General features: G+C 40.4%; 2 protein-coding genes across 3 annotated transcripts in view; one reads left to right on the forward strand and one right to left on the reverse strand.

The window, feature by feature from the left end:
- The first annotated feature begins 736 nt into the window (after nucleotides 1-736).
- PRELID3B (PRELI domain containing 3B) lies at nucleotides 737-17,223 on the forward strand. 2 transcript variants are annotated; one of them, XM_073309211.1, is made up of 6 exons: nucleotides 737-910; nucleotides 2,183-2,351; nucleotides 4,055-4,144; nucleotides 4,756-4,826; nucleotides 6,053-6,155; nucleotides 8,911-17,223. In XM_073309211.1, the coding sequence occupies exons 1-6, from the start codon at nucleotides 879-881 to the stop codon at nucleotides 9,028-9,030; spliced, it is 585 nt and encodes a 194-aa protein (XP_073165312.1). In that variant the 5' UTR covers nucleotides 737-878; the 3' UTR covers nucleotides 9,031-17,223. The 2 variants fall into 2 exon arrangements, with proteins under 2 accessions (XP_073165312.1, XP_073165313.1); XM_073309212.1 differs by having other exon boundaries at nucleotides 893-954.
- TUBB1 (tubulin beta 1 class VI) overlaps nucleotides 4,066-17,594 on the reverse strand; it is a 35,159-nt gene continuing 21,630 nt past the window's right edge. Inside the window, exon 5 of the transcript XR_012154656.1 lies at nucleotides 4,066-4,109. The gene's annotated coding sequence lies outside the window, so the exon portion shown is untranslated. The remainder of the gene's footprint in view (nucleotides 4,110-17,594) is intronic.

Consider the following 17,594-nt stretch of genomic DNA (forward strand, 5'->3'; position numbering starts at 1 on the left):
AGGGGTTTATTCACTTTTAGAAATAAAGCAGGGGCTGCCACAAACCGTAGTAGTTTGCTTTTTGTATAAACTTAATTTCCTCATTGTGCCCCCCCCCCCTTAAATCTGCTGCTTCTGTAACACCCCTGAGAGCGACTTCATGCTTAATCTGAACCTTCTGCATCTTCATTACTAGCTTTGCGTGGAGTCCATTACTTTGCAGGGGGTGACCGCCTCCACTTTGCACATGACGCTGCCTGGAGCGGACTGGACAAGTGCTGCCTCCCCCGCTCCGCAGCGCAGGGCCCGAGCTGGTGGTAAATAGCGAGTCCTGCACCGTGCACCGCCTCCGAGCAATGCTGAGGGTACTTGTCCTCCTCCCACACTGTGCCCCGCGTAGCGGCAAGCCAGAGGATGCCCACTCGCCTCCCACCGCCCCGCCCCTAGCCCGGCTCAGCGGGAGTCAGTTGCCAGGCTGCGCAGCCGCACGCGCGAGAAACACCGACGGGACCCGTGGGGGGGGGGGGGGGGGGCTGGAAGTGTCGCGCAAGGCTAGCCGGCCTATTGGGTACGCATGCGTCCTGAGTGCAATTATGTCACGAGACAGCCGCCGGCGCGCGCGTCTGTCTGGGGAGGGGGAGCCAGCCCAGCACGTGGCCTCCCGACGAGTGGCGCTTCCCTTCTGATGTCACCCTGACGCAAGAGCGTAAGATTGGAGACGGGAGCCTCTCCCCCTCCCTCACTAGGGCCTAACGCTCCTCCCCTCACGGCGCAGGCGCAGGGGCCGCTGCCGGCTCCGGCTTCCGTTCCATTCGCAGGGACGGCAGGGGCGCCGCGTGCGTGGGAGACGCGCGGCCGCAGCACCGCCCGCCCGGCCCGGGCCGGTTACCGCCGGCACCATGAAGATCTGGACCTCTGAGCATGTCTTCGAGTAAGGGGCGGGGCTAGGCCACGCGCGCGCAACGGCCGCGGGGGGTGAGCGACCGCGTTCGGGCCTGGGCCCGCGTGGAGAGGCTTGTTCGCCTGCCGGGGCGGTGTGGAGCGCGAGCCGCGGGCGTCGGGGGGGCCTGCCTTGGGCCCAGCGGCCCGCACTGTGGCGGCAAAGCCCCTGCCCAGGGGCCCCCTAGGCGCCGCGGCCCGGAGACCCTGGGCCCTGGGACGCGCTCGCAGCCTGTGGCGCGGGAATCTGCGTGTGCCCGGGAGCGAGGGCCGGGGCCCAGGGGGGAGACGGTTCTTGCCAAAAAGCCCGTACCTATGCGTGGGTGCGGGCTGGAGCGCCAGACCCCGGTGAACGAGGCGCGGTGGCGGGGCGTCGGAGGCGGGCGAGGGGACCTCGCCTATTGGCCAATCGTCTCTCGGGAGAAGGGGCGAGCCTCGAGCTCCGCGGAGCTACGGGAGAGCTCGAAAGCTCGACCCTTCCGCCAGCAGCCGTCAGTCCAATGAAAGAGATCACCCGGCCCGCTGGGTCTGCCTCAGGAAGTGTTTAGGTGCAGGAGAGCTGGGTCTGGCAAACTCTGTAGAGTATCTCCCCCCCCCCCCCACCGCCCCTTGGAGTTAATAAAGTCTCAATACATAAATTATTTAGGCTAAACTCCTTGAAACTTTCTCTGTAGTTTGGGACAGCAGTGGAATTATCATGGTCTTACATAGTTGTTAATTCAAGTGAGGCAGGGGTTCTCCAACTTCATTGCCCTGCGACCTCCTTCTGTCCACAAAAATTACTGCGTGAACCCAGGAGCGGGACTGAAGCCTGAGGCCGCCCCAGTCCCACTGCCCCGGGTGGGGGGCAAAGCCTGAGCTTCACCACCCCGGGCAAGGAACGGGTCAAAACCTATGCACAATGGCTTCAGCCCCAGCCAGGGGGACTGTAACCTGAGCTCCGCTGCCCAGGGTTGTGGGGCTCGGGCTTCCCTGAGCCCTACCAAGTCTAAGCCAGCCCTGGCAACCCCATTAAAATGGGGTCACGACCCACAGTTTGATAACTGCTGTGTTACAGTAAAGCCAATAATTTTAAAAATCTACAGTACTCTGGTATTTCACAAATAATTGTTTGGTTTGTTTATATATTGTTTCAACTGAATATGTTTTGTACCTGTATTTTTAAAGCAAAATGTAAACTGCATCTTTTTCATTATGTAATAGAAAGTATGACAAACTAATGTGTGCAATTTATAAATGTGTTAATTTTGATTTATTTTGTCAGTCACCCCTGGGAAACAGTTACAACAGCTGCTATGCAGAAATACCCAAATCCCATGAACCCTAGTGTGATTGGAGTTGACGTACTAGACAGACACATAGATCCCAGTGGAAAGTTGCATAGCCATAGACTGCTCAGTACAGAATGGGGGATGCCTTCTATTGTAAAATCAGTAAGTACATTATTACAAGATTTTAGAGAGAAATTACATACGAGTTGTTTCATTTTTATAAACAATCAAAACAATATATAATTTACAATCCAGCTCTTCTTGGGACAACACAGGGCCTGGGGAATCATGTGTACTGCACCATTCCTTAGTGCCATCCCATGTCCCTGTCTCCTTTACAATTATTTGCGTCCTTGTGGCATGGGAGGGAGCAGTAACTTTACCTACCTTCAAGCACAGAAGCTGCTTTAGTGTCTAGTTCTTGCTTTGTGCAGGCAGGTGGGGGGTAAAGCCCAATATGACCTTTCATGTATTTTCTTGCAATATGACAGGTTTCAGAGTAGCAGCTGTGTTAGTCTGTATTCACAAAAAGAAAAGGAGTACTTGTGGCACCTTAGAGACTAACCAATTTATTTGAGCATAAGCTTTCGAGTGAGCTGTAGCTCATGAAAGCTTATGCTCAAATAAATTGGTTAGTTTCTAAGGTGCCATAAGTACTCCTTTTCTTTTTTCTTGCAATAACAACTCTGTAGTATCTTATTGCTTGGTTACTTGAAAAGCAGAACAGTAATCTGGTTAACAGCTGTTCTCTTAAAGTGTCCTGTTCCTAAAAATGGTAAATTTGTATTGGTTTGTCAGGTACACTGACATTCTTGTATTATGGTTTGATCCTTGAAGAATCAGTTTTGTAGTATGCTTTGGTCCTGAAAGGTACATAAATCATTCCCAATATATTAACATGGCTTTCCTCATGATGAGAATTCCTTTATTAGCTTGGTGGAAGAACCACATGCTTCCTTATTTATTATCAGTTTTAAATACCCCATAAATCAAGATTAGATCCCATTGTTGTAAGGCACTTTATATACACATTGTCAGAGACTGTTCCTGCCCCGAATTCAGTCTGACTAGACAAGACAGATGAAGGTTGGGAGTAAGGGAATAGTATTATTTCCTTATAATAGCAAGTGCTCCTATTTTATGTTCTGGAAGAATAAGGTTGGACTTGGGAAACCATGCCACTTATTTCTCATTTAGTTGAGAGAATAGCATTCTTCTAATTTTTTGTGATGTTACTTTTAAATGATGAACAGAATTCTGTTTTGTAAGTAGTAGATAATATAGTTTAGACTATTGCATACTTTATGTATAAATTTTCCAAAGTTTAAAAGGATGTTAACTTAAATCACATTTCAGTATAAATTGCTTTACCTGCAGTTGTTAGGTAACACAGTTGCTATAACGGAAAAGAATTATAGAAAAATTATTTTATTGTTCCCTGCACTTTTGCAACTGACTATGGACAAATTCACCTTTTCCCTGTACAATCATTCTGCAGCTTTTTTGCAGCATAATGGGCAAGAATTTTTTTTAATAGGAGCATGTGGTTTTAAAACTCAGAGGGAAGAACAGTGGGACTTCTGAAGTGTGACTTCTAGCTTTTTTATTAAAGATTTCAGACCGATGGTGTCCTTTTAAAGAAATTGAATTAAATTATACCTAATATTTTAAGCAGAAAATAAATACCAACTTTGTCATTTTAAGGCTAGTCGCATTTCTTACTCTTTATTCAGTATGGTAATGTTTACTTTGATATTCCATAGTATGTTGAAGTGAAAGGAAAAAAGTAAATACAAATCTTTAAACTTTTCAGAATAGTTATTGCAGTGTGTTTGCATGTATAATCTTGGGTGTCTTTCTTGTAGCTCATCGGTGCTTGCAGAACAAAAACATATGTTCAGGAACACTCTGTAGTTGACCCTGTGAAAAAAACAATGGAACTTAAGTCAAGTAACGTAAGTATTGTAATTTCTTTTATCAATAATGCTAAAGTCATTAGTTGACTAACATGTTTAAATTTTATAAACAGTTTGAAAAAGAAAATTTTATCATGAAAATAGCATACCTCATATTCTCAACCTCCCATAGCCCATTGTAGTAAAGGAACTTTTTTGCCAGCTTTGTTATGAAACACCTGCACTAGAAATGATTAGCGATTAGCGAATACAAAACATCCCACTTTGTTTCAAAACTTCTTTTGTAGTATTGCTGCTACCTTAATGTGTAGTACTTTGCTTGTTACTGTATATCATTTGTACATGGTCATTGTTGAAATCCTTTTGTGGTCTTGACAGTCTATGCTGAAGGATGTAAGAAGAAAAAGTAGTTTAGCAAGCTTGAACTTCAGGATTGATTTCTTTTGTGTATGTTTATACCAGTTTCATGAAATAGTATTCAGCTGTAATTTTAGAATAATAAATTAGAATACCACATTGAAGGACGGTGTTTAAAATCAGATATTTGAGTGTTAAGGTCTTAGATTGTTCTAGTTGTGTTTATTGCATCTTCTTAATGAAAATTTTTTTATTTAAGTGATGATAATAATCTAACTCATTCTATTCCATAGATTTCATTTACAAATCTGGTGTCAGTAGATGAGAGGCTTATCTATAAACCACATCCTCAAGAGCCAGAAAAGTAAGCACATGAATATTTGTCTTCAAGATTGCACTTTAGAAGAGTAAAATAAATTTACATTATCCTTAATGGCATTGCTTCTGCAAATCCCCACTGTGAGATGGCATGCCCTTCCATATGACAGTGGAATCCATTTCAAAGCAGCTGTTCAGGGAGTGAGCATATGCCCCTCTGTTTCAGCATTTTAAAATGAAGGGTATAAAAATCCCTGGTCTCCAAACAGTCTCATTTCCAGAGTCCTGTGTTTTTTACAAATATGAAATAAAATGAAAAGCAACATATAAAGCAAAAAACTCACCCTGCAGCTATGGCTTCTGTCCCACGGGGTTGGGCCCAGCTCCTTGCTCTTGGGTGTTGCGACCTAGTGCATGGTTTCTCAGTGCCATTTCAGGTTTGGCCTGGCTGTCGTTCTGTCATCATGATGCCACTGTCAGGTAAGTGCAGGGCAGGCTTGCTCTGTGACCTCTCTCGGCAAGACCCATCAGCCCTCCCCCCCATTGATAGAATGGATAAAATTAAACACACGTTGCAGGAAAATAAAATGAAAAATTGTTAAAAAATAAAATTAAAATAAAAGAAATTTCATGAGTCTCTACTCTTTTTTTCTTCTCTTTCCATCAACCTGAGTGCACACAGACTATACACCTCTGTCTGCATCTGGATTTCTTTTAGAATAACTAAAGTAATTGTAGATCAGATTAGCTGCTCCTTTTGGGAGAGCTGTGTTTATTTTGTAGCTAGTAATATTCCACAGCCACCTCCTGGAGGATTTTTTGCTGCTAGTTCATCTCTCTCAGTGGGAATATGTCCTGGCAATGTCATAAGGGAGAAAAAGAGGTGACTTTTGTGCTTTGAAGGTATTCCCTCTGCAGATCTATGTTGACCCTCCCTTTTACCCTTTACTATGGAGAATTAAAGGATTCAAGAATAAGTAAAGGACATTTGTGGGTGGGTGGGGATTACTGTATCTTATTTTGGAATGTTGGAACAGGGAATCATGCACGCCCAGCCTCACAGCAGCCTAGCCCATTTCAAAACAATTAGCCATTGAGGGAGTGTGTGCATGATTTTCTGTTCCAGAATTCCAGAAGCAAGAGAGAGAAACAGTTTTGCCTGGTGGATCTGTGGAAGCAGGGCATTTGGAGGGAGGGGCATTTTATATTTTTATAAATAACACTCGTTTTTATAATGTGAAAAAATAAAGTGAACTTCTTTTTTTGACTCAGAACCATTTTGACTCAAGAGGCAATAATCTCTGTAAAAGGTGTCAGTGTCAGCAGTTATCTCGAGGGATTAATGGAAAACACTATCTCTTCCAATGCTAATAAAGTAAGTATGACTCCTACATATATGTTCTTTATGTGGCTTCCTGATTTGTGGAGTTAAAAAAAAAAACGCTAAGTTTTTTTAAGTTCATATTACATTTAGTTTACTTTTGAAAAAGATATGGCAGGGCTTCTCAAAAGGGATCATAGTGTGAATCACTTCTTAAAATACAGATCCTGTCATAGGCATCTCCATGCTCAACCTCCCAATCCTGATTCTGCACCTTCCCTAGCATAACAGTAGCACTTTGTTAATATTGTCCTAACATTTAAGATGACAAAATGAAAATAAGCACATTTTAGCAGGATAGGTGTGGCTGCTTGATCACATCTCTCTGTGAACCTTTTGGGTTTTCCTCTTGTTGACTGTGTATTTATTAGTACCAAATATCCCCATGCTGTCTGGGCTAGCATCTCCAGGTCACTTTGAACTTTGGTTCTGTTTTATATGTTTACTATTCCTCCAGTTCAAGTGCCATCCAAAATTCTGCATTGGGCAGATGTGAAGCAGATGCAAAAAGTTTCTTCTTTTTAGTGCAACTGATCAGCTTAGCCTATGGAAATCCAAACAGGTCGTGGATTGCGCTACAGCGGTTGGGAAGCATAGGCTTGACAGAAGCAACTTTGCAGATCATAATTTAAGCACTGTTAAACTAAAGAAAATCTTCAAAAAAATGAAAAACTGCTTATTTCCTTAATACTTTGGTTGTTCGCTTTATTTGTTGAAACTGTGTGTATTGAGGTCTTGTTTAATTTACATCTTCAGTTTTATAAGAACTAAATTCATCAACTTTGGTTTGCTTAAGTTTAATTTATTAGTTATATGCATGGTCTTCGCCACCCCTACCTTTTGATATTGTCATAGAATACAAAACATGGAGACAGACAAAATGCACAGGCAGTAAATATAAACCTAATTAAAGAAAATACTACTTCACATAGTATTCACCTCGTGCAAAGATGTTCTGCACATTGTTTTATGTGACAACTTAGGTATAGTTTAGATCTTTTAAAATGGGGAATAAGAGACATGTAAGGCGTTGTGTGGGCCTCCTGCATAGGGATAAATTTCAGCCATAGAATATAATCCGTGATATTTGCTGGTGTCAGAGATCAAGAAGACAAAACTAGATAATTTTATTGCCATTTATAGCAATTTTATCTATGGCCCTTCTAATATATCTCTCTTCTGTTTTTTAGAATAGTGCCCATCATTTTAGTTATGAGTGTCTCTGAAAGAATTTGAAATCAAATCTATGAACAGCTAGAGACCTAATTTTCCTCCTTGCCTTCCCATCTGTCAGTCGTGAATTTTTTTTAAACTGTTTGTTTTTATTTGAATGTTTCACCTCACTCTTTTCTCACTGTTGTATTATTCGTTTTCTGATTTTTCTCTTCCTTTTTTCTATACCTTTTTCCTTGTGGTTTTTATTGCAGCTGTAGGAGAGAGAGAAACTGAAGTGAGTCTTCACTTAATTCTGAAGGCTGTGATATTTGTGATAATTTTAATCTCCTGTGGTGGTAAACTCTGAAGCCTTGGTCCTGTTCTTAAGAATGTGCTGTTTCCTCTTTCTTAGTAGCTTAATCCTTGATGTTGACAGTATCATAGTTTCTAAGGACTGTCATTGTACAGAGAATTTCTCTTTTAAAAAAACAAAAACCAGGGCCAGTATCATGGAAGGCCTAAATTTAGGATTGCAGCTTTTGAATTCAACACATTATTCTGTTAAGAGCCAGTGTAGTGAGAAATCCATGTATATTAACATATGGAAATGCACAGGTAAGACGTCCAGGCAACTTGAACTCTCCCCTGTATTTGCACTTTGCAATAACCATACAATTATGATTAGCACATAAGTGTTTGTAAATCTCGGATTCAATTGATTTAAAGACATTTGACTTTTTTTTCCCTTCAGGTCCACTACAGGACTGAGTTTTTTAATTTAAACTCATAATCTAACTGATTTGCTTGTAAATTTTCAGAAAATGTATTCTGTGCTGAAAGAAAATACTGTACTTTATCTTCATACTTAATGAAGTGATTCAGTCCTTCTTTCATGTAAAACTCAACTCAATCTTACCTGTGGAACTTCAGTCAACTTCAATATTGTTGGGGGTACTTGTGACTAGGAATATCATACAATGCAGTTATTCTTACCTGGAGATTCCAAAGACCTGGCTTACCTGACCAAATAGTTTTTTTAATAAGATGGGGTGCATTCTTTTAACCAGTTTTGGCTATAATTAGTGTCAGCTGTTTGAGATTCCAGCAACAGTTAGGTGTCCAAAAGGATTCCAAGGGGGTGTGAAGCTGTAGCTTGTGTATTGTAAAATTGGGTGTGTGTGTTAAACAAAAAGTCACATTGTCAACCTTGTATACATTTTGTCAAAACCTAATTACATTTATAAATGTTTTCTGCCTGTCAAAGAGAATAATAGCGAAAATTAATTTTAGATTTCAGTCCAGAGTATAAATTGAAAAATGTTGACCACCACCTGGGCTCAAATACCATCAATTAGCTATGGTCTTTCATAGGTTAGCCCTATAAAGGTTTTAAAGGGAAGTCTGGGGCTTGGGGGAAAGATCTTCCAGTTTGCATGAATAGTGGAGGTATATCTGTACTCACTCTTGGCTCCCCCGTTTCAACTGTTTTGTTCTAGCTAGTCTTCAAGAAAATATGATACCTTGGCTATTTACTTACAAACCTTTCTTTTCTTCATAAATATGAGAATAAGTGTTGTTGTTTTTTTAATTGCAGGGCCGTGAAGCATTGGAATGGGTAATCAGTAAATTGAATGCTGAAATTGAGGAGTTCACAGCTTCAGCAAGAGGAAGCATGAGGACTTCTATGGCAGCAGCAGCATTTGTAGAGAAATAATAGTGAATACAGCTATATCAATTAATAGCTCTAAGTGTCTAAAATAAGCATACTAAAACTTCTCTCCAAGTTGAAATATATTTATTCTTATATTTGTTATTTAAAAGTATATTTGTATATTAGGTAGGTTTTAAATGAAAACTTGGAGAGAAGTTACAAATTCTTGTGACTGAACGTTATGTGGTGGGGCTTCACTAACATGTTAGTTCCATTGGACTGAACATCGTTTCAAATGAAATAATCTAACATTCAGAGCTTGTTCCTGTATTTAGCTGAACACTTATATAAAATAGTTTTTTATCCTAGGTAAGATTGCAGACGTTGCAGGAGATTGACATGTTAGTGAATCCTACTTGGGTGGAATTCAGTGGTTTGATTCACGGCCTCTACCTCTTTTGGGACCAAGCCCAAAATTAAGCAAAATAGCTTGGGCTGGCAAAGTTGGTGTTATGTTTGTCTTGGGCAGTTGAATGATATAACTTGATTTAGATGGAAGGTATTACTTGAAGTCTGAAGTATAAATGAATGTTTGTATAAAAAATACTTGTTTTGATAAACTGCTGTTAAAGCGTTATTGGATAGCTGAGCTAAAACGGTACTTTTAAAGTTAACTATATCCATCAAACAGCATCTTAAAACTCACAATAAAAGTCACTGCATAGTTTTGAATAGTGTACTTACCTGCTGAGGCCCAAGTTCTGTTCTTAAAGATGAAGTTGCATGTTACATGCCAATAACTGAGGGAAGAACTTAGCCCTAGATGCTTACTCCTTTTTTTCACCATCACAATAAAAAGGAAAACAACCTCTATTGAGAAGGGTACTATAACCACATGTGCATTTTAACATGTAATTTTGTAGACCATTAAAGCTTCATAGAAAAGTAGAAACGTATTTTGAAATCAGAAGAAAAACTGTCTTGACGTTATTAGAGGAACTTTATAGAAGTGAGACTGAGTTTACTTCCTCGTACGTTTACAAGAGTTGTTACATTGCTAAACATGTTTAAAATGTTGCCTAATCATGCTTCAAAAATACTCATTAAGCGTGGTATCAGACTATTTGGGTGTCCTTTAATTTAAACACAGTATTTTGCATTTAATTTTCTATGTAATACTCTGTGTGCCTCCTTTATATCTTATTGAAATAATTGTCTGCTTACAAACAAGGCTTTTAAATGAAAGACAGGAATCAGAATTTAGAGGAGGGTTTGGTAATCTTGTTTCTTGGTACTGGCCACAGATTCTTGGTGCTGTGTCATTCTTAAATTCCCACAGCTTATCACAAAGGGTCAGATTTTTGCCAACTGTACTGAAGTCAAATACCATATTACTCTGCAGATAATTCCATTGGAATTATCTGAGGACTTCTCATAAAATAAGGGCTTGTCTACACTGATTTGTCTACATGGCTTGTGTAGCTGCAGCACATAATTTGGAGAGCTCTCCCAGCGCTCTAAAAAAACCACCTCCATGGGTGTAGCTACCAGCGCTGGTGTACTGCCTATACTGTCACGTTACAGTGCTGAAAGTTGCAGCGCTTGGGGGGGGGGTGTTTTCACACCCCACACTGCCTATACTGTCACGTTACAGTGCTGAAAGTTGCAGCGCTCGGGGGTGTTTTTTCACATCCCAAGCGAGAAAAGTTGTAGCGCTGTAAAATGGCAGTATAGACAAGCCCTACGGCACCTTTCAATGTGGGGGGAAAGTGCAAAATGTAGCATTAAAGAAACTGCACTGATGATTTACTGGTCGGAAATCCTGACTTCTTGTGCCATAAGGGGTCCATTTGGCATTTCAGACTTAATCATATGTTTTGTTTCATTTTCAGAATATAAGATGTCACCTGTTTAGTATTTTCTGTTATATGCCATTTTTCTGTGATATTGAAGTTGCATATTGAATATTGTGTGTTAAACAAAACTAGATCTTTTCTTAGTTTAACAGTGATCAATATAGTGGGAACACAAACTTCAATAAGATTTTATATAGAGGAAAGACTGTGTATGTGTGTATATAATGCAACAAAAGAAAATTTACCTATTTAAAAATTTAATATTTTTTTCTACTTAAAACCTATGAAGTTTTCATTTGAGACTTTGTGAGTACATTTGTAAAAGCAACTCAGATCCATTAGGGTTTGTGGCTTTTTTTTACACATGGAGATTGTTCATAAAACTGAAATTATATTTCAGCTAAAGATTAGTAAATTTTGCTACTTGATAAAAATTTCTGTAGTCAATACTGTATCTTGTGATAAAAGTTGCAGTGCTCTAAAAAGTTTCTAATCACTAATTTAACTTGTAAAACGTGCATTTTAAACCCGGCATGAATTTTCCTCATTTTGCTGCACTGTGGACCAACTGACTTGAACTGGCAATATTTAGTAGGCATTTGAAGGATTTTGATTTTTCATATTTATTCAGGCTTTTGTGCTCTTTCTGAGCAGGGTAGTTCTTTTGTGTGTGAATATATTATTTTAAATAAAGTTGTGGCTGAGTTTTGACTAGTGAGTAGGGCAGTCAGTTTGAAGGCTGTTGATTCTTTTCTTCACTGTTCTATAGTGGAGTGGGAGCACTGAATGCAGGGGAAGACACACTCTTTCTAATTTACTTATTAAATAACATATCCCCAAATTTGCAGAGCCACTAATAAGTTAAACATAAAGAGTTCCTATAACCTTTCTGTATTGCCTACTATGCTTTTCTGTAAGACCACCACACATTAACCTGCAGCCCAGTTCCAAGTCCGTTTGAGTCAGTGCATGTTCCTTTGCAATATCTGCTCACATTTCTTGGGGTTAACAGAGGGAACTGAGGCCATAGGGGCAGTGCAGCCCTTTCTGCTCTGAGCTTGTGACCTCCAACAAGAACTACTTTCCTGAAATTCTGCAAAGCTCCATGGCACTGGGGGTAAAACATCCTGCATGTGTGACTATGGAGAGGCAACATTATGCATAACAGTGACCATAGTAACCTGGTTCTTTTTTATACCTGCTTTCTCGCTATCACTGTGGCATTAAACCCTTGGGTTATAGAAAGCTGGTTGGAACTCAGTTTCTTAGTTCTTACCAATCTAGGAACATGTTTTTAAAAAATGTTTTAACTAGTAGGCTGGCAAGACTTAGAAATAGGTTTAAGTGAAACCATTTTTAACTGCTTTGAAAGATTGGCTCATTCATGTGGTGAGGCCGTTCATGGGAGAGGGTGCAAGGAAGGATGTTGGTAGACTTTTCACCGTTTTCGGTGGTTTGTTTTGGATCTAATGGGCCCATTTCTCTCCTGTGATAAAGCTGTTTTTGTGCCGCGCCAACTGTGCAAAGCAGTCCTAAATAGTTTACCCAGCTAATGGATGATTTCCTTTGCTTAGGAGAAGCACTGGTTGGTGCAGAGTGGCTCCTGTACCACTTCCATCCAGCCCCCAATGTAGAGAGCAGCCAGGGTACCCTGTATCTAGCTGATCCACAGCTATTTGAATAGCCTCTGGGGGATGTCAGCAGCTGTCTTAATTTACAGCAACCCTGAAGCTGGTGTATGCTGGATACTGCGACTGGCACAAAAGTGACTTAAAGCCACTAGGCTGACGAGGGTTTGCTGTGAGCATAGTGAGGAGGATCTGGTCCAGAGTTTAAAATTCCTAATTTGAACCAGGAAATCAGGTACCCTTTATAAAGAGCCATATTGTGCTATCTGTTTTTAAGTAGATCACCATTATTGATTTCAATAGGAGTTCTGCTTAAAAGTTGCTGCATTATGGACTCAGAGTAAATTTTTTAATGTAGGAGTTGCCAAATCCTAGGGATGTGGTGGTCAAATTTATCATCCTAGATAGATAGTTTTCAGTAGGAGAAAAGTGATTTGGGGCCTATCTGCGCTACAAGCCTACACTGTTACAAGGGAATAATAGTTCAATAACCATATTGTGTATATACAACAAGCAAAAATACACTGAGTCACTCAAAGCCTGCCAGACAATTGTACACCGGCTGTGTGAGTTTTATAGACCGGCCCTCAGAAAAGCAGCCAGAAAGGAATTAAGATAAGCCAGAGCCCATTCTGCTTGTTGGTAATGTTCCTCAGTGTTGTGTGCTCACTGTTCACTTTGCAAGTACATAACCGAGCCTAACATACTCTTATTGCCACTTTCTACTTGTCTTCTCAGTTATTTTGGATGCAGGACTGTCAGATTTTTCCTTTTCTGTTTCCATAGCATACCCTCCAGCACAGGGGTTCTCAAACTGGGGGTCGGGACCCATCGGGGTCACAAGGCTATTACATGGGGGGGTCACAAGCTGTCAGCCTCCACTCCAAACCCCGCTTTGCCTCCAACATTTATAATCGTGTTAAATATATAAAAACATGTTTTTAATTTAAAAGGGGGGGTGGAGGTCGCACTCAGAGGCTTGCAATGTGAAGGGTGACCAGTAAAAAAGTTTGAGAACCACTGTGGACTGTACTGAGGATTCCTATTTAGAGAGACCCAATAGAATTCTAGTGGATTTTTTAATGTGAGTGAAGCCCACTAGTGCTGACATAGTTAATCTTATTTGAAATTTACATTTTAAAGTAAATTTGGGAATATGATACATTGTCCAGTTTAATCTCAGGTCCTACTGAGGGATATGCTGGCCGCCGTTTCCCGCAACCCCCATTGGCCTGGAATGGCAAACCATGGCCGGTGGGAGCTGTGATTGGCCGAACCTGCAGATGCTGCAGGTAAACAAACCGTCCCGGCCCGCCAGCAGATTTCCCTGACGGGTTGCGTGCCAAAGATTGCCGATCCCTTGTCTACACTGTAATAAAAGCCCACGGCAACAAGTCTCCGAGCCCAGGCTGACTTGAGCTCTACCTGCAGGCCTAAAAATAACAATGTAAACATTCAGGCTTGGTCTGGATTCTGAGACCACCTCCTGTTGTGGGGTTTCAAAGCCCCAGGTCCAGGCTGAGCCTGAATAACTACACTGCTATTTTTAGCCCCACAAGCCTGAGTCTGTTGACTGGGCTCTGCAACTTGGTGCCATGGATCTTTTATTGCAGTGTAGATGTACTCTTTCACATAAAACCTAATGCTTCTAACTGACAGTAAATTTGTGATACTCTCTCTGGTAGATGCAATATACCAATATGTGATGCTGCACAGAGAAAAGGCTGGCTTGGGAACACTTAGTAGCCCATCAGAGTTCTTCGTTATTATGCTACTAACTAGAGATTATAAACTCAATCATATGAGTATAGTAAATAATTTTCCTGCAAACAATGGGCCAAATCTTGTTCTCACTGAAGTAAATTGGAGCAGGATTGAGCCCAGTGTGAACTTTAAAGAAATTCCTAGAACTTTGTGGATTTCAAAGACAGAGCAAGAAACTTGTTTTGTTTTATGGCCCTGATCCTGCAAGCAGCTCCACTGGGGCAAGTCTCTGTCAATTTGGGTTCTATGAAGGTATAGACGTCTGCTTCCATGGAGAGGCTTACAGGATCAGGGCCTATGTTTGTAAAGTAACATGTAAACATATGGGGCTACATATACAGTTAATAATATTTGTATAATTCCATTGAAAAGGGGAGACATCTGATTAGCTGGCAGCCTCGGGATTTTTTGTCTTTCTTTATTTTTAAATTAAATATGAAATACAATCTTTACATTATAGCCTTTTGTTGCTTTCCTATCAGCTGGAAGGTTTGCTTCAAGCCGAGCTGGTGCATGTTTGCTGCTTCTCCTGGTGCTGTGGTTTGAGCTGAAATTATTCTTTTAAACTAACCAAACAACATTTAGGAATCTAACAGAAGTAGTGTTGAGTCATAGGGCAGTTGCACAATAAAATGTTCAGCTGGGATGTGAATTTTCTTTGGGGCTAGACTAGAGTTTTGTGGGAAGTGAGGTGGGGAAATTTTAGCTTTGTGCAGTGGCTTCTGTGTAGCAAGTTTATGAGCTTGTTGCTGCTGTTTGTGTCTTCATTGGATTGCATTTATAATCACTTGTCAAAGGTGTCTGGACTCTGGGATTGATGTTTTTATATTCACTGCATTGAAATTAAGATGAATAAGTAACCTGCTTCTGATTTAGAATTTTTAAAACCCTTTGCTGCTTTTGAAGCAGGAAATGTCCCAAACCACTAAGAGAGAGCAAAATATAGAAGCAGTAGCATGGCTTGAGGTGAAGAGCCCAGTTTACAGCAACTTGAAGAGTATCGGGTCCTAAAGCCATTTACATTCTGGAGCACCAAAAGAGGCTAGCTTGATTACCACCATATTTGAAAACAAGCACTGTTCTGCTTAACTCAGAGCTGTGTTACAAGTATGCTTGGGCATAACCATGTTTGCAGACAGTTTTAAACTTACTTACAAGTAGTAGTAGCAGCATGGTCTAATATATAGGACGTGGGATTGGGAGTTAAGGGATCTGGGTTATAATTCTGACTCTGCCACTGTCTGATTTTAGACAAGCAACTTTATTTCTCAATTTCCTCATCTGTAAAATGGGTAAAATTTTCAAAAGTGTCTAAGTGGCTTAGAAGCCTAAGTCTCATTGACTTTCACTGGAACTTAGGGCTTGTCTACATGGTGCCTTAGTCTGCACTAGAGGTGTGTGAATTTTAGCATGTTGCACACTAACTGGCCCAGGTGGACCCTGCTGGCATGAACTAAAAAGTTCCCTTGTGCATATTAATGTAGTCCGGTTTCAAACAGTATTACATTAATATGCACTAGCGAATTTTTAATGCACACCATTGGGATCCACATGGGCCAGTTAGTGCACATAGAATTTACACCCCTCTAGAGTGGACTAATGCACTGTGTAGCAAACACTTAGTCTGCTAGGGGCATTGTGGGTCAGGATTCACAAAGTTATTTAGTGATTTCAAGGGCAGTTAGGTGCCTAAGTACCTTTGTGAATCCCACACCTGAGTGTCTTAGCTGCTTTTGACAAGGCTTTTAAGTCACTTAGGTGCTTTAGAAAATTGTACCCAGTGTTATTTACTATCTTCTGTAAAACGCTTTGACATTTACCAAAAAAACCCTATATTATGTTACAACTGACAGGGCATAAGACCATTAAATATATTTTAAATTAAAAGAACAAGAAAAAGTCATTAAATATATCATTTGCAATAGTTATTTGTAACTAGTAAATGTGGACTGAATCCTGACCCCACAATGCCCCTATTATTCCAGACCTATGTCTCTAGAGAATAGTCAGGTAAGACTGCCAAATTGTGTCTAATTTGTGGAGAGGACAACTGAAAATTAGAATTTCACTGTCAAAGTCATTTTTACTTACATTCTAAACCCGGAGTTGAATCCAAATGTCCAAACGTTAAAAAACACCAAATGGGTTCATCCATATCACCAGCTCATCTCCAAAATCTAGTTCTGTAATAGAAAACAATACAGAACTGCAACCTTACATTAAAATTGTAGATAATTTCAGAGTACAGTATTATGTACTAGTGCTCCATGATGAGTGCTTCATCGAGGCAGTTAGGGATTTATCAGAAGATTACCTGTATTTTAATCAGCATGACATGATTTCCAGTAGCTGTTGAACAGATTAGGGTCATCTGCAGCAAGCACAGCAGAGCTTGAACAGTCCGAGCCCAATATGGCTCACACTAGGGAAGAAAGGAGACAAATCCACAACTAGAGAAGGTATGAAGTATTATTAAAGCTCAGTGTATGTTCTGTGCAGTAATGATTATGCTTCCATGTTCCTCCAATGTGTGTCATTTCACAGGAAAAGCAGAGTAGCTCTGCCACTCTAAACAAATGCAGAAGAAACGCAGTGAAGGGACACTGAAATCTGTAATGTGTTGGAAATCATGTCAATATTGGCTTTTCATTGTATTGTGATTAGCTTAGTTATAATGATTTGCTTTTTATTGTAATGTGCATCTGTGAAACTTTTGAATCTGAAGAGAGACAGTTACAGAATGGCGGATCCTTATGCATTAGATGGGAAAGGATTTCTCAGAGGTGGTTCATAATTTTTGTTGTTTCATCAAGTGTGCAAGGGAAGAAGGAGAGTGAGCATATTTATATGATCATCATAACCATTACTGAAACCTGTGTGGCAAGAGATTTTCATGTATTTTGCCATCCTGATCCATATATTTTGTACACTTGTTAAGATGACAGTTATATTGGATGACCTCTAAAATCACCGGTTTATTAAAAATAAATGTAAAGTTTATTTGATAATTCAGTCTTGTTTAGGACTTGTATTGTTGCATATGTGAATTTTATTTTGTAGAATGAAATATTTTTCATCTGGTGCCAAATTCCTATGTTCATCAGTCTGTACATGTTACGACCAAACTCCTGTTGACTTCAGTTGGTGTCTAGTAGACACTTCTCTTCACTAAGAAGCAACCTTAGTGGGAGTGATGACATTAAATCAATTATGCGTGTGTCTGCACCTCAGTCAGATGATGATACAGACAAAGTTAAGCTGTGTTCCTAACCACCTGAGAAATTGCAGCCTTGCATCATGAGTGCATGCCTTACTGGTCCTGGCCCATTATACTGTGTTTGAACACAACTGTGAGTGAATATATGTTTGTAATGATTTT

This window comes from Lepidochelys kempii, chromosome 13 (assembly GCF_965140265.1).
Source record: "Lepidochelys kempii isolate rLepKem1 chromosome 13, rLepKem1.hap2, whole genome shotgun sequence".
Lineage (NCBI taxonomy): Eukaryota > Metazoa > Chordata > Testudines > Cheloniidae > Lepidochelys > Lepidochelys kempii.

What these genes read in the sequence shown, in the direction of transcription:
- PRELID3B (XM_073309211.1), top strand. Translation starts at nt 879, where the DNA reads ATGAAGATCTGGACCTCTGAGCATGTCTTCGA. An exon ending in TGCCTTCTATTGTAAAATCA is followed by an intron (nt 2,352 to 4,054) that starts GTAAGTACATTA and finishes TCTTTCTTGTAG; the next exon opens with CTCATCGGTGCTTGCAGAAC. An exon ending in TCTCTTCCAATGCTAATAAA is followed by an intron (nt 6,156 to 8,910) that starts GTAAGTATGACT and finishes TTTTAATTGCAG; the next exon opens with GGCCGTGAAGCATTGGAATG.